At 38.2% G+C, this 22,504-nt stretch overlaps 1 protein-coding gene and 1 long non-coding RNA gene across 2 annotated transcripts; one reads left to right on the top strand and one right to left on the bottom strand.

Moving 5' to 3' along the window:
- The first annotated feature begins 13,024 nt into the window (after window positions 1-13,024).
- LOC310724099 lies at window positions 13,025-16,542 on the top strand. The gene is made up of 3 exons (XR_014532935.1): window positions 13,025-13,093; window positions 14,118-14,493; window positions 15,137-16,542. It is a non-coding gene; the product is annotated as an uncharacterized lncRNA (long non-coding RNA).
- Window positions 16,543-17,845: 1,303 nt separating this feature from the next.
- LOC310724208 (little elongation complex subunit 1-like) lies at window positions 17,846-22,161 on the bottom strand (the record flags this gene model as incomplete). Its single annotated transcript, XM_083537951.1, has 7 exons — window positions 21,827-22,161; window positions 21,261-21,313; window positions 19,499-19,536; window positions 18,718-19,004; window positions 18,248-18,416; window positions 17,939-18,099; window positions 17,846-17,854 (listed from the first exon to the last, which is right to left on the bottom strand). The coding sequence occupies exons 2-7, from the start codon at window positions 21,266-21,268 to the stop codon at window positions 17,846-17,848; spliced, it is 672 nt and encodes a 223-aa protein (XP_083394077.1). The 5' UTR covers window positions 21,269-21,313; window positions 21,827-22,161.
- Window positions 22,162-22,504: the final 343 nt, after the last annotated feature.

The following is a 22,504-nucleotide window of genomic DNA, read 5'->3' as shown; positions in this document are numbered from 1 at the left end:
CCACAGAGGGAAGAGGGGCAGGAACAGTGGTCACTGGAACCTCAGGAGCCTGTTTATCTCTACACAGAGAGAGACCGAGAGAGAGAGAGAGAGAGAGAGAGAGAGAGAGAGGGGAAGAGAAGAGGGGTGACAGGAAGAGACGGATATGGAATATTACGTGTCCTTATTGTTGTATGAAAGTTAATGTCACAGTGCAGTTTGGACTCCGGCAAGACTTGCTATAGCAGCATAGCTAAAAGGGAGAACCAGGAGGTTACACCGACATGAGGGATCTCCTGGATAGGAGACGACCCACCACACCACCGTCATCAAAACATGAGTGAACAGTGAGAGTGAGGGGACGACAGCATACAAATATCCCAGTTCACCAAACACTCTTTATCCATGAGCCCTCCAGATCTGCTTCTTTACCTAAAAAAATCTACTGATGAAAGACTTGACTGAATAAATACGTTTTCAACCTCGACTTGAACACTGATTGGAAGGTTGTTTCATAACTGTGGGGCTTTATAAGAGAAAGATCTGCCCCCTGCTTCATTATTTGAGGTACCAACAAATAGCCTGCACCTTTTGATCTAAGTAGGCATGGTGGATCATACTGGTACAGAAGTTCACTCAGATACTGTGGTGCGAGACCGCAGTCTTAGAATAAATGTTTTATGCATAATTCAAGGCATTTCCCCTCCCCCCGAATCACTTAGCTTGTTTCTAGTCTGTACAGTATCTGCTTAAATCAGTGTACATGTCACACACTTCAGCCGTCTCGTTGTTCTTGATAATGAGACCCATGTTACTGGTGAACTTGATGATATAAACTGTGCTTTACAGCACAGTCATGAATTACAGTGTGAACAGCTGGTGGCTGAGGATACGGCCCTGGGGCCATAGTGCTCAATGTGGTGTTTTTTGCTGGTCCTAATTCAAACTGTCTAAGGCCCCATCAGTGAGTCTACAGCATACAAGCTTTTTTCCACATAAACATAAACTATAATAGACAACAGATAAGATAACAGATATAGATAACACTATACAGATTTAAAATGTTTTTTTTTTTTATGTACAAAGTTTTAAATGCAAATCATTGTAAATTAGTGTAACATTTTCACTGGTTCAGCACTGGAAAAAAGAGCGAACGTTCACCAAGCAGAGCTTTCTTAATTTCATTAAATTTTCATTGCTTTTCTTTCCTATACAGTTCTCATGCCAGGGTTCACCCATTCTTGCAGTTTGGGACGCCTTTCCTCTTTGACATACACCGGCGCGCACTCGCAGATCGGCCCTCCTTTCTTCATCGTCCGCCCATCTCACTCACGGATTGGCACGCTTTCTCTCTTTAGCGCCCGCCCGAGCTTATAAAAATCTATAAAATTATTCATAAAGAGAATATAATGCACTTGTAATGGCTGGGGGAACAGGCTTTCTGATGTCTTGCCACCATGATTTCAAATCTTTTAGAGCGACGTTGGGGTTGCTGGCTGCCAGATCATGAGTGGCATAAACCACTGCGAGCTGCACCTCCCACGGCAAATCTGCACACAAAATCCATCATAAAATTAGGATTTGCTAAAGCACTTTCCTGTTGATAGAGAACTAAAAATCAGAGAATAAAGATAATGATCATTTATTTGAAGCTTTAGTAATACCTTTTCTGAGTTTTTCCGTTCCATACTTAACTATGCTTCTTGTCAGATTTTGGACTGACTTTGGGAAGTTCTCCTTAAGGCCTTGTTGACCAAGTCGCCTGTTGTGTATTGTGTTAACGCTGTTTACGTAACTACATTACCCACAATGCACCTTGTTTACGTTTTTCCGGATGTACATGTTCCGGTGTTATGCTCTCTCTCTATATGTGAGTAAAAACAGTCACGCTAAGTCCGTGTGTGTGTCATCCTTAACTGAATGCCTTATTATAATCTCACAAAAGACACAACAAAGTGGCGACGAGGATCTTGTTATCCCGTGTGTGTTTCAAGTGGCGGAAGTGAAGCGGCTTGACGGCGAAATTGCTGACAAAAAGCGCGAATATTTGTTTGCTGCAAGTTTCACGTCTTGGTTGATAAGCGGGGAGGAGACCACGAATCAGATAAGTGACTGAATCGATTGTTAAACGACAGAGAACAGGCTAAAATGGCATCAGTTTTTGGAAATTTGGGTCCTTTTGAGGAAAGCAGTGAGCAGTGGTGTTCTTACACAGAACGATTTGAGCACTTTGTAGCAGCGAATGCTATTATTGAAGATAAAGTTGTACCCACATTTTTAAGTGTAATGGGTCCAAAGACATATACACTACTGCGTAACCTCCTGCAGCCAGAGAAACCTGGAGAGAAAACGTATGCTCAAATAGTGAACACTCTTAAAGCACATTTCTCACCAAAACCCTTAGTAATAGCAGAGAGATTTCGGTTCCACAGACGAAATCAGCTAGAAGGGGAATCAGTGGCAGTGTTTGTGGCAGTGCTAAAAAAATTAGCTGAACACTGTGAATTTGGTGATGTGCTCAACGATACACTGCGGGACAGATTAGTATGCGGACTACGCTGCGAGGGCATACAGAAAAGACTGTTAACAGAGAGCAACCTGACACTACAAAGAGCAATTGAGTTGAGTGTATCTATGGAATTGGCTGCAAAGGAAGCCCAGCAATTGAGCTCTAACAGTAAAGTGTACAAGATGGAGACAGAAAAACAAACTGAAATTAAAGGCCCATGTTTCCGTTGTGGTAAGACTGGGCACTCGCCTGTTTCATGCTGGTTTAAGGATATGGAGTGCCGCAGCTGTAAGAAAAAGGGACACATTGAGCGTGCGTGTAGGAATAAAACAAGAAAAGAAAAAATGCATCAAAAACCAGTTTTCGGAAGGAAACAAAAGAAGCGCATCTTTACAGTCGGACAGGAGAATAAAGAGAGTACTGACACATCTGATGAGGAATTTCCTTTGCATGTGCTCACTGTCGCAGGTGGAACCAAGGCTTATAAAGTCACCGCGCTGCTGGAAGGACAGCCAGTGAAAATGGAAATCGACACTGGTGCTGCTGTATCGCTGGTGTCGGATGCGGTATACAGAGAAATACTCAGCCACCTGCCACTCAAACCACCTAATGTTGTCCTTAAAACTTATACTGGGGAATCAGTGACAATGAAAGGACTCACCCAAGTAACAGTTGAACTGAATGGACAAACAAAAAAACTGCCATTGTATGTGGTCGTGGGTGATTACCCCTCGTTGATGGGACGTTCCTGGCTGGAGCAATTCAAAGTGGACTGGCCGACCATACATATGATGACACCTAATACCCTGGACCTTGAAGGTGTTCTTGAAAAACACAGTGAAGTTTTCAAACAGGAATTAGGCAGTATGGAAGGCATCACAGTAAAATTGACTGTGGAGCAGGGAAGCCAGCCAAAGTTCTTAAAGTCCCGGCCCCTGCCATATGCACTCAAACCTAAAGTAGAGGCGAGCTTGGATGAACTTGTGAAAAATGGTGTGCTGGAACCAGTCAATGTGAGTAAGTGGGCAACACCTATTGTTCCAGTTATAAAGAAGGATGGAGGCATAAGGATCTGTGGGGACTTTAAAGTTACTGTAAATCCAGTGTTGTCGGCAGAACAATACCCCTTGCCTCACATTAATGACCTTTTCGCTGGGTTGACTGGAGGACAAAGATTCAGCAAAATCGACCTCAACCAGGCATACCTACAGATGCATGTTGAGGAACAGTCCAGAGAACTTCTCACCATTAACACACACAAAGGCCTATTTCGGTACAAACGTTTACCGTTTGGAATTACTTCGGCTCCATCCGTTTTTCAGCGAGCGATGGATCAGATTCTTGCTGGACTTCCAGGAGTTGTGTGTTATTTAGATGACATTCTGGTGACTGGCACAGATGAACAGTCGCATTTACAACATCTGGATGCTACCCTTGAGAGACTGAAAGAGTATGGATTAAGAGTGCGCAAGGATAAATGTGAATTTTTCCAGTTTGCAGTCGAGTACTTGGGGCACGTCATTGATGCATCTGGTCTGCATACGTCCCCATCCAAGGTTAAGGCTATTGTTGATGCTCCAGTACCCAAAAATGTCAGTCAGTTACGGTCTTTCCTCGGCTTACTGAACTATTATGGGCGTTTCATTCCAAACATCGCTACACTGTTGAAACCTCTGCACAAATTGTTATGCCATGAAAATAATTGGAAGTGGACCTCTGAATGCCAGGAGTCATTCAGAAAAGCAAAGGAGACACTTTCAGGGTCAAACGCACTCACTCATTTTGACCCTGCTCTTCCTATCCAGCTGGCCTGCGATGCTTCTCCATATGGTGTGGGAGCTGTCTTGTCCCACATCATGCCCAATGGTCAAGAAAGGCCAATCGCGTTTGCTTCCAGGAGTCTGAGCAAAGCAGAAGCAAACTATGCTCAGATTGAGCGAGAAGCATTGAGCATTGTGTTTGGAGTGCGTAAGTTTTATCAGTTTATTTTTGGAAGGAAGTTCACACTGCTGACCGATCATCGCCCACTCACTGCAATATTTGGTCCACACCATGGCATTCCCGCTCTTGCTGCCAGTAGGATGCAAAGGTGGGCTTTGTTGCTATCTGCTCACACCTATGACATCAAATACCGAAAGTCAGAATTGCACGGAAATGCGGACGGTCTGTCCAGGTTGCCTCTCGCTGACAGGATAAAGGAAGCAAAGGTGGCTAAAATCTTCTATTTCAGCCAGGTGGAACGGGCTCCTATAACGGCCACACAAGTACGCAGGGGCACACGAAATGACCCTGTCCTGTCGAGAGTCGTGGATATCGTCATGACCGGTAAAGGGGAGAACGATGGTCTGGAGCTAAAACCTTACATCTCTCGACGTCATGAACTTTCGGTGCAGTCCGGCTGCTTGTTGTGGGGAAGGAGAGTGGTTATTCCCCCGGCTTTACGCGAGCCAGTGTTAAAACAGCTGCATGTGGGACACTGTGGAATGGTCCGTATGAAGGAGATTGCCAGGAGCTACTTCTGGTGGCCAGGAGTAGATGGCCAAATTGAGGGAAAAGCTAGGACGTGTACCTCATGCCAGCGCATACGTAACGCACCACAACTTGCACCTCTGCACCCGTGGGAATATCCTGAAAAACCATGGCATCGCATTCATATTGATTTTGCTGGCCCAGTCGAGGACAAAATGCTGTTGGTGGTCATGGATGCACACAGTAAGTGGCCTGAGGTGGCCATTATGAAATCTACTTCAGCTGAAAAGACAATTGAGAAACTGGGAGAAATGTTCAGTAGGTTTGGATCACCAGTGCAACTTGTCTCAGATAATGGCCCCCAATTTACATCTCATGAGATGGCCACATTTCTACAAGCAAATGGTGTACAACATATAACGTCATCACCTTACCATCCTGCAACTAATGGATTAGCCGAAAGGTTTGTCCAAACCATGAAACATGCTTTGAAAGCTTCGCTCGGGCAAGGCACATTTCATCAACGTCTACACAGCTTTTTGCTCTTCTATCGTAGTACTCCGCATGCGATCACCAAAGTATCGCCAGCGTTTTTGTTGTTCAGCAGAGAGCTCAGGACAAGCTTTGAGCTGATTAAACCAGCTACACTCAAAGAAACTGTCCAACGGCAACAAGACCATCAAGTACAGCGACGGAATCTGCGAGCCAAGGACAGAATCTTTGCAACAGGCTCATCAGTGCTTGCTCGGAACTATAATAGTGGTCCTAAATGGGTTCCGGCCACTGTGGAGGCCCAAACGGGTCCAGTGTCATATAAGGTCAAGACTGCTGAAAATCTTTCCTGGAGGAGACATACTGATCAGTTGCTTGGTGGAGCCAGCACCGTTATAGATCTTCCTGAGGTCACTGATGTCACTGATCAAATATATGACAATTTTCCAACTTCAGTAGTCTCCACAAAGGAGCCTATAATGACCACAAATTGTCCTTTTGCTAACGAACAATCATCTTCACCAGCAGGAAATGGAAACCAAATTGGCCGCCGGTATCCAGCAAGGGAGCGGCGTCCTCCTCAGCGTTTACTGGACTACACTTAATTAGGGGCTACCCTTATTGCTTCGGGGCAGAATAATCCCCTAAGGGTAAGCTAGGGTTTGAGGTAGTCTACCCTCATTCCCAGGATATAGTTGTCACTTTACAACGGGATCCAACATAAAGACTCCATGTTCATGTTTAAAAAAAAAAAAAAAAAAAAAAAAAAAAAGGGGTCTAAGTTCATAGATATGTTGATAAAAGAAACTAAATTTTATAATTTAAGTGGTACAGTTTAATTTGCAATCTTGTGTTATACCTCAAGGAGTAAGAGGGGAGGAAATGTTGTGTATTGTGTTAACGCTGTTTACGTAACTACATTACCCACAATGCACCTTGTTTACGTTTTTCCGGATGTACATGTTCCGGTGTTATGCTCTCTCTCTATATGTGAGTAAAAACAGTCACGCTAAGTCCGTGTGTGTGTCATCCTTAACTGAATGCCTTATTATAATCTCACAAAAGACACAACATCGCCCTGTTCAAGATGTAAAAAAAGAACATTAGTGAAAAACAGAAGAATCCAAAAATAGTGTGAGATAATGCTCTGAAACAGGATTTACAGAAAACTTACCAAGTAGCCTGAAAACTGCTGCTACAGAGACGTCTCCATACGGTGTTTGCTCTGTTTTTGTTTGCAACAGCCAAGTGTTCAGGATCAGCCAAATTTTATTTCTAGTAAATAAAAAATGTAATATATTAAGTGTTTTTGTGGCAGTAATAGAATGCCCATTGTGATTGTATTATAAATTGTGAGATTATGCAACAACAATGAGATATTTGCAGTATTTCAGCCTCTATATTACTGAGACATGCACACTTGCAGGTTTATAATCTATTAAATGTTTTATATATATATATATATATATATATATATATATGTGTATATATATATATATATATATATATATATATATATATATATATATATATATATATATATATATATATATATATATATATATATATATATATATATATATACATACAGTGAGGAAAAAAAGTATTTGAACACCCTGCTATTTTGCAAGTTCTCCCACTTAGAAATCATGGAGGGGTCTGAAATTGTCATCGTAGGTGCATGTCCACTGTGAGAGACATAATCTAAAAAAAAAAATCCAGAAAACACTATGTATGATTTTTTTAACTATTTATTTGTATGATACAGCTGCAAATAAGTATTTAAACACCTGAGAAAGTCAATGTTAATATTTGGTACAGTAGCCTTTGTTTGCAATTACAGAGGTCAAACGTTTCCTGTAGGTTTTCACGAGGTTTGCACACACTGCAGGAGGGATTTTGGCCCACTCCTCCACACAGATCTTCTCTAGATCAGTCAGGTTTCTGGCCTGTCGCTGAGAAACACAGAGTTTGAGCTCCCTCTAAAGATTCTCTATTGGGTTTAGGTCTGGAGACTGGCTAGGCCACGCCAGAACCTTGATATGCTTCTTACAGAGCCACTCCTTGGTTATCCTGGCTGTGTGCTTCAGGTCATTGTCATGTTGGAAGACCCAACCTCGACCCATCTTCAATGCTCTAACTGAGGGAAGGAGGTTGTTCCCCAAAATCTCGCAATACATGGCCCCGGTCATCCTCTCCTTAATACAGTGCAGTCGCCCTGTCCCATGTGCAGAATTACACCCTCCAAGCATGATGCTACCACCCCCATGCTTCACAGTAGGGATGGTGTTCTTGGGACTCATCATTCTTCTTCCTCCAAACATGTTTAGTGGAATTATGACCCAAAAGTTCTATTTTGGTCTCATCTGACCACATGACTTTGTCCCATGACTCCTCTGGATCATCCAAATGGTCATTGGCAAACTTAAGACGTGCCTGGACATGTGCTGGTTTAAGCAGGGGAACCTTCCGTGCCATGCATGAATTCAAACCATGACGTCTTAGTGTATTACCAACAGTAACCTTGGAAACGTTGGTCCCAGCTCTTTTCAGGTCATTGACCAGCTCCTCCCGTGTAGTTCTTGGCTGATATCTCACCTTCCTTAGGATCATTGAGACCCCAGGAGGTGAGATCTTGCATGGAGCCCCAGTCCGAGGGAGAATGATTGCTCCAACATGATTCTAATGATTGCTCCAACAGTGGACCTTTTTTCACCAAGCTGCTTGGCAATTTCCCCGTAGCCCTTTCCAGCCTTGTGGAGGTGTACAATTTTGTCTCTAGTGTCTTCGGACAGCTCTTTGGTCTTGGCCATGTTAGTAGTTGGATTCTTACTGATTGTATGGGGTGGACAGGTGTCTTTATGCAGCTAACGACCTCAAACAGGTGCATCTAACTTAGGATAATAAATGTAGTGGAGGTGGACATTTTAAAGGCAGACTAACAGGTCTTTGAGGGTCAGAATTTTAGCTAATAAACAGGTGTTCAAATACTTGTTTGCAGCTGTATCATACAAATAAATAGTTTAAACATCATATATTGTGATTTCTGGATATTTTTTTTTTAGATTATGTCTCTCACAGTGGACATGCACCTACGATGACAATTTCAGACCCCTCCATGATTTCCTAGTGGGAGAACTTGCAAAATAGCAGGGTGTTCAAATACCTATTTTCCTCACTGTATATAATTTAAACTGAGAATTAAATATGTTGAAAACATTAAGTACCGTATAATTTTTTTAAGAGTCCAAATCCAGCCCATTTGTGCACAAAGAAGGTCCAGACTTAAGATGTAGTCCCAGACAGAAGAACAGAGATCAACACCATACCGGCTGTTATTCTCGAACGTCAGATTGTTGTCTTCGAGAAGAGCCTTCAGTGTGATAGTGATGGTATTGTGAATGTTTTCTAGAGGATCCTGGAGGGAAATACATCTTTTCTTTAATATCCAGATCAATAAAATGATATTACTTAGTTTAACATGAATTTATAATGAATTTGTCCCACTAGATTACACTGACACTTGAAAATCAAAAGTAGGATAATCATGCAGTACAATACAGGAAAAGTGCATAAAAAAAACAAACAAACTATGTTTGGTGACTGTTCTGGTCTTTAATTTACAATGGAATTGAGATGAAAACTGAAGATCGGCGTCTTACCTCATCCCAGAAAATATACTTGCTAAGCAAATCTAATATCTTTCCATTTGCCTTCATTTTGCACACGATGTGAATGGCTTTGCATAAAGGGCTGTGATGGAAGAAAACATTTGGCCATGCAGTCACCATGACCATAATCAGTTTGGGGGCTTCAGGAAAGTCTGCAAAGAAAACAAAACAATAACACTGAAAATACACTGTATAGAAAAAAAATACAAAACCAAAAACATGACACAATTGACTTCTTTGTATTATTTTCAATATAACTGTCTGTCAATATATTTTCACCTTCTTTAAGAAATCTGTAGGCGAGGTCATGTGCTTTATGAGAGTAAAGTCCTCTTATTTGACACAATCCCACATAAACCCTACAGAGAGACTGCAGGAGATCATGTCCCATAGACTCTTTCTCTGTCTTCACCTTGTCCAAAATCACAGACAGAAATGTCTGCGTTAAGGACTAAATGAGATGGAAGAAAAAGATCCAATTAAATTAAACATGTATTCAAATAATGTATTTAAAATAAATATAAGGGAGTTAAGAATTGACTGTAGATGAGGTTTAGGAAAACCCTAACCCTAACCCTATACATTAAATATACCAAAACCATTTGACATGTTTATAATCATATCTGCTGTTCAATTTAAGAACATTAGGAACAGATGGATGGACTTTTTAAAATGAAATTAAATCCACAGATAAAGAATAAAGTTGTTTGAATTAAATGCACACTAAATAAAAAAGAAAATAATAACTGACCTCGTTTACGCAAAACTTAGATATGACCGATTTTTCTTCATCTGTCAGAACAGGAAGTCCACTTGTTTCTTCAAAAAGGGCATGAATCCTGTCTGTAGTTAATAAATCAGAACAGGACTTTTGCAATGTTTCTAATGAACTGGAGATAAGGGATTGTGTCATGTGTGCAGTGTTTGCAGGATCAGCTGAAGCAGCATCAAGTCGAGGCCTTTTAGCAATCCTGTGTGGTGACACGTTTGATCCAGTTCTCTTTGCTGTCAGCTTTATCTTTGTAAAAGTTCGGCCAGAGATGTTCATGGTTTGATTTCCTGAAATTGGATTGTTGTGCCTCTGATCGGAGCTCTCCTGCTTGGAGGGCAGGATTCCTGGAACATGACTGACATGCCTGGGAGCAGCAGATCCAAACTCCTTAGCAGCTAATGCAACCCCACGTGATGCTGAAATGTTGGTTAGATTAGACAAAGTCTTTGCTTTATTTTGAAGACCTGCATGAATATAAATTAAACATGTACAATTAAATATAAAATAAAACAATGCTGCATGTTTTATTTCTGCATAATGAATACAGCCTACAGTCTGATCATTTCTGTACATCTTGGGTTTTATTTTCACATCTAATATTTACAAAAGTATGATTTATATTAATGTTTGTATTTCAGGTATATTTTGATTGCGGCTGTCAATCGATTAAAATGTTTAATCAAAATTAATGTCATGATTGTCATGAGTTAACTCGCGATTAATCACAACTTAATTGCACATTTTTATATGTTCTAAATGTACCTAAAATTTTAACTTTTAAAGTTTTTAATACTCTTATCAACATGGGCATAGACAAATATGGATTCTTTATGCAAATGTATGTTTTTTATTATTAGTGAAACCAAACTCAAAATAAAGCATGAAGACAAAATATTCTTGTAAATGTTTTGAAGAAATGATGGTGTTTTCAATTCGTAAATAATCAGGACACCAAACATTTAATGTAATTTTGACAGCCCTAATTTTGATATTTAATATAAAAACGACACACACAGACACACACAGACACACAGACAGACAGACACACTCATTCTCAGTCTGCATGGAGAAACACTTTTCTCTGTAAAATATACAGAAACTCAGAGGGATTTCAGTATTACCTTTGTTTATCTCACTTTCCCATTCAAAGAGTTGTTCCTGTTGAGGTTCATAAACAAAGCTCAACTGACAAATCCAACACAAGTGCATTTAGTTTCATTAGGTCAAAATTCTCATTGACAGTTAAATGATGTCTGCATGTGAAATAAGTAAAAAGTACCTCAATTAAGCGCATACATTTCTTGGGGCTACTGACTTTACTCTCCACGTCTCGGATTTCCAGATTTTGTCTGGTGTCTGTTTCTGTAAAATAATAAAATAGAATAGTGCTTAGATCCCACTAATCACATTATAGGTTTATTTAATAGAACTGTACTATGCAGTAATGTGCTTGTATTGTCTTACAAACTGAAGGCAGAACCATCAAAACTAAACACACCTTTAAGTTCCAGAAGCTGGTTTTCAACACTGGCCCTTCTGTAGAAAAAAAAAAGGAACATTTAGATAGAACATTAACTCCTATATATATATATATATATATATATATATATATATATATATATATATATATATATATATATATAGTATTTATATATGTAGAACATTAACTCCTATATATATATATATTGCGTTTTTTATATGTGGACGCATAAACTGTGACATAATCTAAACAAAATTGCAAGTCTTGCATTACAGTTTGCTTTTTTGCAAGTGAACACAGTGAATGCCATATTAGAAAAGAAAAAAGCTAAGTATTTTTGCAACTGTATTTCACGTGTCTTACAAATTATGACTGTGTCACATTTAAATAGCAATTTTAATTACCACTTTTGGATACTTTCTGTGAATGTTGCCCAAAACTCAAGTAGAATTACAATTCCTTTTGCATTTGAATTTCCAAAGCCTTGCCCTGAAAGCTGACAATGAAATGTCAGAGGTGGGACTATATAATTGGGCGTGTTTGTATTGGGAAGTGACGTCACTCACAGTCGATGGCCAAGAGGATAAATGCCAGTAAAATATTCATAGCCTAAACAAGAACGTTCCAAAAAGTAATTTCTTGGGGGTTTCAATAATTCATAACATAAACTGGAAAAAACGTGGCTCATTTCATACACATATCCTATTCCAAACAAGGTTAACGAAGTTCACTTTAGAATATTACACTGTTCCAAAATATGTGGACATTGCGGTTGTTTGTACATTTTGCAACCAGCAGGAAAAAATTTATTCCTCATCTTTTTAAACTTGTGGTGTGGTACTTTTTATGTTATTCATGATTCATGATTCATTTAATAACATGTTAAAGGATATTTTTACATATATATATTTTCTATATGGTTATGTAGAAGAGCATCATACAATTCTCTGTGTTTGTTGTTAGTATAAAAATCAAGTGTCTCCGGGCAATCACAAAAAATTTCCTGAAGCGCTGGCTGGCTCATGCTTGACTTTTGCATCTTTTCCAAGACAAAAGCTTTGATTACAAATCATTTAATGAATATATATATATATATATATATATATATATATATATATATATATATATATATATATATATATATATATATATATATATTATTAAATGATTTGTAATAGACCGTTATTTGTAATAGACCACTAGACCGTCCCCTGGTGGTCTAGTGGTTATGATGCAGCGCTCTCACCGCTGCGACCCGGGCTCGATTCCCGGTCAGGGAACCATCCCCAGCCACTCTCAGTGCCGGTCCCAAGCCCGGATAAATTGGGGAGGGTTGCGTTAGGAAGGGCATCCAGCGTAAAATATATGCCAAATCAAACGTGCGGAGGATCCGCTGTGGCGACCCCTAACGGGAGAAGCCGAAAGAAACTATACTATATATATACATATATATATTATTATAAATGTTTTTTTTTTTCTTTCTCATAACAAAATGTGTTTTCTCCATCTTCTTTTTTTTTTTTTTTTTTTTTAAAGATTATGCTCAAGGTGACATTGTTCATGTGACAGATTATTTGTCTACACGGTTTTATTACGCAGGGGGCGTGGCTTTGGGGGCGTGGCGCACGCAGTTTGCTCCTGTGTGATGTCGGGATTTTGCCGGTTCGGTCTTTATGCTCTTTTACTCACTGGACTGATCCTTTTACTTACAGCCACTAAAGGTAATTTCAATTATTAATTATTAATCGTGTTAATGTGACGTTAATATTTAGAAAGTTTACTAAAGCTAAACTACTTTCATGCTAGATAGAGCTTCCTGGATGTTCTGTGTAAGCACGTGACTAGCACGCGACTAACGCTGAATCCGCGAACATTAATGAAATCAATTAAACTGAAGATCAGATTCGTGAACGTGTATCATTGTAGGAATAGATCCAAAACTTGTTTTGGGGTAAATACCGCTGGTGTGTTGACACTTTTGAAGTTGAAATTGATCGCGGTGAGTTGCGTGGTGGAGAAGTTTGACACTTAATAGAAGGTAGTATGTGGGCTGCTGCTCCGCGTTCTGGGTTTTTAACAATACGGTGACGTCACAGAGACTCCAACTCAGTGTTATGTTATTGTCACTTTATTTATCCCAGAAGGAATTCACAGTGAAATTCCTTCTGGGATAAATAAAGTGACAATAACATATAAGACTATAACACTCAGTATGTACAGTTACATGAGCAGTGGACTGTAACACTGATATGTACAGTTTGATGTACAGTTATATGCGCAGTAGATTATAACACTGAATATGTACAGTTCCTTGAGCAATAGACTGTAACACTGAGAATGTACAATTACATGAGCAATAGACTGTAACACTGATTATAAACAGTTACATTAGCAGTGGATTGTAAAATTGAGTATGTACGTTTCCATGAGCAGTAGACTGTATCACTAAGTATGTACAGTAACATAGACAGTAGACTGTAACACTAAGTATGTACACTTGCATTAGCAGTAGATTATATCACTGAGTATGTACAGTTCCATGAGCAGCAGACTAACACTGAGCAGGTACAATTACATAAGCAGAAGACTATAACAAAAATAGAAAAATTGTAAAATTTAGTATATACAGTTGCTTGAGCAGTAGATACAGTTACAGTATGTACAGTTACATAAACATAAACTGTTACACTGAGTACAAACATTTACTGTTTTCCTGGTGCTCGTGTTCTCTATACTGCTGCGCAGGTACCGTGATATTTAAAGGGATCTTCTGAGCTGTCGTCTTCCATGCTGAAACGAATGACATCAGGATGAGGCAAATGGAGATCCTGAAGAGGGACTTCAGGATTCTGGTTGAGACAGCACACCACCGACGATGAGGATCATTGTGTCAGGACCGCTTCCCATATAATAGCAAGGATTTGAATGCTTCAGTAGACTTTTTGCTTTAAATTATTAGCTACAGTCATGGTGTCAAGAACACAAACTACACTTTGTTGATAACTGAAATTATTTCTGGGAGTGTCCTAGGTTTTTTGGCCCTGATGGCCTGCACCCCAGCAGAATTTTTGCGGGAGTCCTATCAGACAACATCTTCAGGATGCTGCACACCATCTGACTGGTAAGACATCATGCAATTCACAATAATAATAGCTGTTGTACAACAAACCAAATAGTTACAAGTACACATACAGCTACTTTTATAGAAACCTTATAGTAAGATCAAGGAATAAATACACTACAAGAACCACAAATAATCGTATTACTGTTAAAACAGCAAAATGTCAAATAAGTAAACACAACAAAGTTCTAAAGTTAAACCAAATGATTACAATGGTCTAAATGTGTCCACAGCATCAGGATATGCCTATAAGCATGAGCCCCATCAGACTGGTCATGGGGGTGGTGTAGCAATCGTTTATAGCACGCTTCTTCATGTTAGTCAAAGATTAGGATTCAGGTTCCAAATCATTTGAAGTGCTTATTCTTAATGCTGTACATTTAGACATAGATTGAAATTCAAAGATTCGGTGAAGCATTCTCACATTTAGCTCCTAAACTTCCTTACAGTGTTCAGGGCTCCGACACACTCTTTCAGTTTAATCACAGAATAAGATGTATTTTTTTAGCAACTACACATAGCACATATCATAACCTTGTGCTCCAGTACATCTGATCAAATGCACATTTTCAGCTTGGTAATATTATGTACAGCAGATACGCTAATTCCCCTCCACTGCTTCTCTTTCTCTACCAATCCCAAGGCATCTTGAGGTTGCGCCAGCTCCAGTCGTGTCCCACCTAAGGAAGATTATGGACCTTCAAAGAAATAGATGCCGAGCTTGCAAACATCCATCTACAGACATACAGTCATAGCCAAAATTGTTGGCACCCCTGACATTTTTCCAGAAAATCAAATATTTCTCACAGAAAAGTATTGCATTAACACGTTTTGCTATAAACATGTTTATTCCCTTTGTGTGTATTGGAACAAAACAAAAAAAGGGAGGGAAAAAAGCAAATTTCACATAATGTCACACAAAACTCCAAAAATGGGCAGGACAAAATTATTGGCACCCTTAAATAATGTGTTTGCACACCCTTTGGAAAAAATAACTGAAATCAATCGCTTTCTATAACCATCAATAAGTTTCTTAAACGGAATTTTAGACCACTCTTTTAGAACTACTCCAGGTCTCTCATATTGGAAGGGTGCCTTTTCCCAACAGCAATTTTAAGATCTCTCCACAGGTGTTCAATGGGATTTAGATCTGGACTCATTGCTGGCCACTTCAGAACTCTCCAGCGCTTTGTTGCCATCCATTTCTGGGTGCATTTTGAAGTATGTTTGGGGTCATTGTCCTGCTGGAAGTCCCAAGATCTCAGACGCAAACCCAGCTTTTTGACACTGGGCCCTACACTGCGCCCCAAAATCCTTTGGTAATGCTCAGATTTCATGATGCCTTGCACACACTCAAGGCACCCAGTGCCAGAGGCAGCAAAACGACCCCAAAACATATTTGAACCTCCACCATATTTGACTGTAGGTACTGTGTTCTTTTCTTTGTAGGCCTCATTCCGTTTTCGGTAAACAGTAGAATGATGTGCTTTACCAAAAAGCTATATCTTGGTCTCATCTGTCCACATGACATTTTCCCAGAAGGATTTTGGCTTACTCAAGTACATTTTGGCAAACTGTAGTCAGCAGTGGGGTCCTCCTGGGTCTCCTGCAATAGCGTTTCATTTCATTTAAATGTCGACGGATAGTTCGCGCTGACACTGAAGCTCCCTGAGCCTGCTGGACAGCTTGAAATTCTTTGGAACTTGTTTGGGGCTGCTTAACCACTATCCGGACTATCCTGCGTTGCAACCTTTCATCAATTTTTCTCTTTCGTCCACGCCCAGGGAGATTAGCTACAGTGCATTGGGTTGCAAACTGCTTGATTATGTTGCGCACTGTGGACAAAGGCAAATCTAGATCTCTGGAGATGGACTTGTAACCTTGAGATTGTTGATATTTCTCCACAATTTTGGTTCTCAAGTCCTTACACTGTTCTCTTCTGCCCTTTCTGTTGTCCATGCTTAGTGTGGCACACACAATGCAAAGACTAAGTGAACTTCTCTCCTTTTTATCTGCTTTCAGGTGTGATTTTTATATTGCCCACACCTGTTACTTGCCCCAGGTTAGTTGCTTGAAACAATCTTATTTATTCACAATTTTAAAAAGGGTGCCAATAATTTTGTCCAGCCCATTTTTGGAGTTTTGTGTGACAATATGTCAAATTAGCTTTTTCCCCCAATTTTTTTTTGTTTTGTTCCAATACACACAAAGGGAATAAACATGTGTATAGCAAAACATGTGTTAATGCAATACTTTTCTGTGAAAAATACTTGATTTTCTGGAAAAGATTTCAGGGGTGCCAACAATTTTGGCCATGACTGTACCAGCGCCATTTGGATCCAACTTCATGTATTGTTTGGACATTGGACCTCTTTGAGTGTTTAAAGGCTCTGGCATGGAGAAGATGTTATTGGATCTCAGATGATCTCAAATGTTTTTTCAGTTGCTCAGTAGCTCAATAACCTCAACTGACTGTATAAGACTGTAGAAAGGACATTACTCATAATCTCACATTCCAGTGCTTATGTTAGTTCTTACTTCTTGGTGTTTTGTATTGTTTTAAAGATTTATAATCACACTCTTTATATCACCAAAATGAGAATGGGTTCCCCTTTTGAGTCTGGTTCCTCTCTAGGTTTCTTCCACATAACATCTAAGGGAGTTTTTCTTTGCTACAGTTGCCCCAGGCTGGTCATCTGGGATAAATACACACCATTCACCTTGATTTTTAAATTCTGTAAAGCTGCTTTGAGACAATGTCCATTGTGAAAAGCACTAATAATAAACTTGGAAAAAAATAACTTGACTTGACTAGGCTGTGCTTATGTGTTCATGTGACTACAAGTGGTAATAAACTCACTTTTGGCAAACAGGGCAGCTAGCTCTCAGTCGAAACATCATGAGACTGAAAAAAGATTTTGCAAGCACCTTTCACACTGTGCTGCTTAAAAAACAATCCTGGAAGCATTTTTTAGACATGGTCCCGTGTGGTACCATGTCCACATGTGGCCATGTGGTACACATGGTACAACATGGCACAGTGTCACAGTGTCACATATCACTTCCTTTATTAGTATATTATGAAACAGATTTATTTGCTTGCATGTTTATTGCACTGATCTGATCATTTTTGTCATAAACAGTGTTATTAACACTGGAGTTAAGTGGTTTCTTTGCTGCTGGTTATCAGCGTTTACTCACACTAATAAAAAAAGTCTAAAATAGTGATGTCCTGTAACACTTTTTGCTTGAATGTTATAATACTTAAATAAATACTTATTGATTTATTTCAACATGAATTTATAATGAATTTGCTCCATAGATGACATGGACATTGGAAATTAAAAGTAGATTAAGAATGCTGTAAAACACATGAAAAGTCCAGGTGAAAAACTATGTTTAATGACTGTTCTGGTGACTGTTGTGATGAGAATCAGCTACGTACCGTATGCCAGTGCAGATATTTGCTGAGCAAGTAATAAATCTTTCCGTATGCCTTCATTTTGCATACGATGTGAATGGCTTTGCATAAAGGGCTGTTTTGGGAGAAAACACTTGGCCATGCTGTCACCATGACCATTATCAGTTTTGGGGCTTCAGAAAAGTCTGCAAAGGAAACAAAATGATACCACAGCTTTAAAATACACTCTATAGAAATAAATACAAAACCAAAAACAGAACACAATTGGCTTCTCTGTATGACTGTCCAGATTATTTTTAGTAAATATATAATGAAATATCAATAGAATCTCACCTTCTTTAAGAAATCTGTAGGCGAGGGCATGTGCTTTATAATAGTCTCCTCTTTTTTGACACAATCCCACATAAACCCTACAGAGAGACTGCAAGAGTTCATGTCCCATAGACTCTTTCTCCGCCTTGATCTTGTCCAAAACCACTTTCAGAAATGTTTCCGTTAATAACTAAATGAGACGGAAGAAAAAGATCAATCAACATCCAACTAAATCAAACATGTATTCAAGTCATGTATTTAAAACAAATATTAGGGAGTTAAGACTTGACTGTAGATTAGGTTTAGGAAAACTACTAGACTGCATAAACCAAAACCTGGAGTAAACATTTGACATGACAAATCATATCTACTGTTCAATTTTAGAACATCAGGACCAGTGAATTATGGATTGACTATTAAAAATGAGAAAACTCAAATCCACAGCTAAAAAAATTGAATGCACACTAAATTAAACAGAAGAAATCAGTGACCTCGTTTACACAAAACCTGGAAATGACAGATTTTTCTTCATCTGTCAGAGAAGGAAGTTCACAGTGTCCTTTAAGTAGTGCATCAATCCAGTTTGGAGATAAAACATCATCACAGGAATCCTGCAGTGTTTCTAATGCACTAGTGATGAGGGATTGTGTTGTGTGTTTGTGAGGAGCAGCATCAAATTGAGGCTTTTTAGCAGCACTGGGTGGTGGCATGTCTGATGCAGCTCTCTTTGCTCTCAGGTTTGTCTGGGTTTGATTTCCTGGGAGAGGAGATTTGACATCTGACACACAAGAACACACACACACACACACACACACACACACACACACACACACACACACACACACACACACAAACATTAATTGTACTATTGTATACAATACAATGACCAGAATAAATACTTCATTCTGTTGGATGAAGAAAAATGTGAGCATATTAAGATACTTATATTGTTATGTTTGGAAGATAATTTTAACAAAGAAATCTTAAAATCTAAATTTTTTTCACATTCATGATATTTTCTCCATATTGTTAAATTCTGTAAAATACTTTTCCTTTCCTTTCAGTATTTTATAACTCTGTACAAGAAACTGTCAGTTCCCTGTTTACCAAACTCCTGACTGTTACACATTTAGGTTCATTAGAATGTTTACATTGGCGACTCTTTCTGCATTTAACAACAAACAGAAATCTGGCCTTGTTGTTCCAATACTTTTGGAGAAGAATGTACATGCTTTTACACACTGAAGGCAGAACCATCAAAACTAAACACACCTTTAAGTTCCAGAAGCTGGTTTTCAACACTGGCCGTTCTGTGGAAAAGACAAGGAAACATTTAGATAGAACTTAATTCCAATACATATTTATAAATATACATTATATATAAATATATATAAATATGTTATTTCATCATCATCATTTATGTGTATATATATATATATATATATATATATATATATATATATATATATATATATATATATATATATATATATATATATATATTTGATGTTTTTATGTATTATGGAAGATTATTACATACAATATTCAAAGGGAATTGCAAAATGCAATTGTGTTTTCTATATATGCACACATAAATTGTGACATAATCCAAAACAATTGCAAATCTTGCATTACTGTTTGCTTTGTCACAAGTGAATGCAGTGACTCTCATATTTTAAATGGAAAAGTCTATTTGCAACTGTATTTCACGTCTTATGAGTTATGACCATGTCACATTAAAATACAATAATAATTACCACGTTTGTGATTTCACTTTTTTTGGGTCTTGTATGTTGCCTGGCAAAACTCTAATGGAAAATACAATTCCTTTGCATTTGAATTTCCAAAGCTGTGCACTGAAAGTTGTCAATCAAATTTTAGGGGTGGGACTATATTATTAGGCGTGTTAGTATTGGGAAGTGATGTCACTCACAGTTGATGGCCAAGAGAAGAAATGCCAGTAATTTACTTGATGGTTCAGGCTCTCTATTTACATATGAACAATTCAAAAAAACATGAATTTCCTATTTTGTTTAGAGAATACAAATCAGTGATCAATGCTATCCCAAGTGGCTTGTTACAACTTTATAAATCTCATCTTGGTGCGTTTGATATAGTAACTACGTACAACAAACCAACCACAGGTGCTGTTTACCTGTAACAAGTAAAAACATACGCCAAACAATTCATAACCTAAACAAGAATGTTAAAAAAAGTTCCTTTTTTTGAGTTTGAATAATTGATAACATAAACTGGATAAAAACGTGGCTCATTTCATACAAATATCCTATTCCAAACAAACAGTTTAGTTTAAAATATTACACTGTATTTATCCTGTTAATTCCATATTTGCGAAATATGTGAACATTGCGGTTCTTTGTAAATTTTGCAACAAACAGAAAAAAATTTATTCCTCATCTTTTTTTTTGCTTGTGATGTGGTACTTGAAAATTACATTTATAATTTTATTCATAATTATTTAAATTTCATGTTCAAGTTTTATATTCACAATTGTACATTTTCTGAATCACTTCCTAAAATATTGCCTATCCTCTGTGAAATACAAAACCTTTTAAACAAGTTTGATCTAATAGAAAAACACAAATCTTCTGTTATTGTCTCAAAACTCCAATCTGAACAATGATACATTGTGGGTTTTTTCTAATTAGTAAGGGTTTTTTCCCTTCCTTTATTGATTTATTTGTTTGTTGGTCTGTCTAGTGTTATTTAATTACTTATATTTTGTTGTTTGCTAATACTGTATATCTTTTACTTATTTTTTGTTCTGTTAACTGTGGATAGTTAATTGTATAATTCAGTTTGTGTAACTTGTACATTGTATTGTTATTCTTAAAAAAAAAAAAAGAAATGGCAGTAACAGACGATTTTGCTGAATGATGTAAACAGTGGAGGTAGTTTGTGAAATTAAGGGGGACATTATGACGCTCACACAGCAAGTTGATGACAGTTCATACTACATGGTTTAAGTTAAATACAGTTTTCATAAACGGAATGTATAAATGTGTGCATTTACTTTTGCATTTCTGTAGGTCTTTTCCAGTTTATCCTTTTGGGAATTTGCTGAATCTGTGAAAAGAAAGAACAGCTTTGATTACAAATAATTCAATAATATATATTTTTTTAAATCTTAACAATAAGTGTTGTCTCCTTTTTTCAGATTATGCTCAAGGTAATTATTGTCCTCTGGGCAGGAAAATAAAGATTATTTGTTCCATTACGAAGGGGGCGTGGCTTCGGGGGCGTGGCGCACGCAGTTTAGCTCCTGTGTGATGTCGGGATTTTGCCGGTTCGGTCTTTATGCTCTTTTACTCAATTTACTGATGCTTTTACTTACAGCCACTAAAGGTAATTTTAATTATTAATGATCGTGTTTATGTGACGTTAAGATTTAGGAAGTTTACTGAAGCTGAACTACTTTCATTCTAGATAGAGCTTCCCGGATGTTCTGGGTGAGCACGTGACTAGCACGTGACTAACGCTGAATCCGCGAACATTAATGAAATCAATTAAACTGAAGATCAGATTCGTGAACGTGTATCATTGTAAGAATAGATCCAAAACGTGTTTTGAGGTAAATACCGCTGGTGTGTTGACACTTTTGAAGTTGAAATTGATCGCGGTGAGTTACGTGGTGGAGAAGTTTGACACTTAATAGAAGGTAGTATGTGGGCTGCTGCTCCGCGTTCTGGGTTTTTAACAATACGGTGACGTCACAGAGACGCCAAAACTCATTGTGTCACTTGTGCTCTATGTGGAGGCGGATAGTCCACCCTGTAGAACAAATAGTACACAATGATGGCAGGTTTTACTAAGAGTATAACACTATGTACAGTAGGTATTGAGTAGTATGTACAGTTACAGATCATTATGTACAACTCATCATGAATTCACAGTGAAATTCCCTCTGGGATTCATATAGTTTATAACATTTACTCAGTATGTACAGTTACATGAGAAGTTGACTGTAACACTGAGTATGTGCAGTATATTGTAGCACTGAGTATGTACACTTGCATTAGCTGTATACTGTAACACTAAGTATGCACAGTTAGAAAAGCAGTAGACTATAACACTCAGTATGTACAATTACATGAGCAGTAGATTGTAACACGGAGTATATAAAGTTAAACATGCAGTAGATTAAAACACTGAGTATTTAGAGTTAAATGAGCACTAGACTGTAACACTGAGTATGTGCAGTTCTATGAGCAGTGAGTAGACTGTAACACTAAATATGTACAGTTGTATTTGCAGTAG

This window comes from Silurus aristotelis (assembly GCF_946808225.1).
Source record: "Silurus aristotelis genome assembly, chromosome: 3".
NCBI classification, from domain to species: Eukaryota; Metazoa; Chordata; class Actinopteri; order Siluriformes; family Siluridae; genus Silurus; species Silurus aristotelis.
This window is presented reverse-complemented; position numbering and strand designations above follow the sequence as displayed.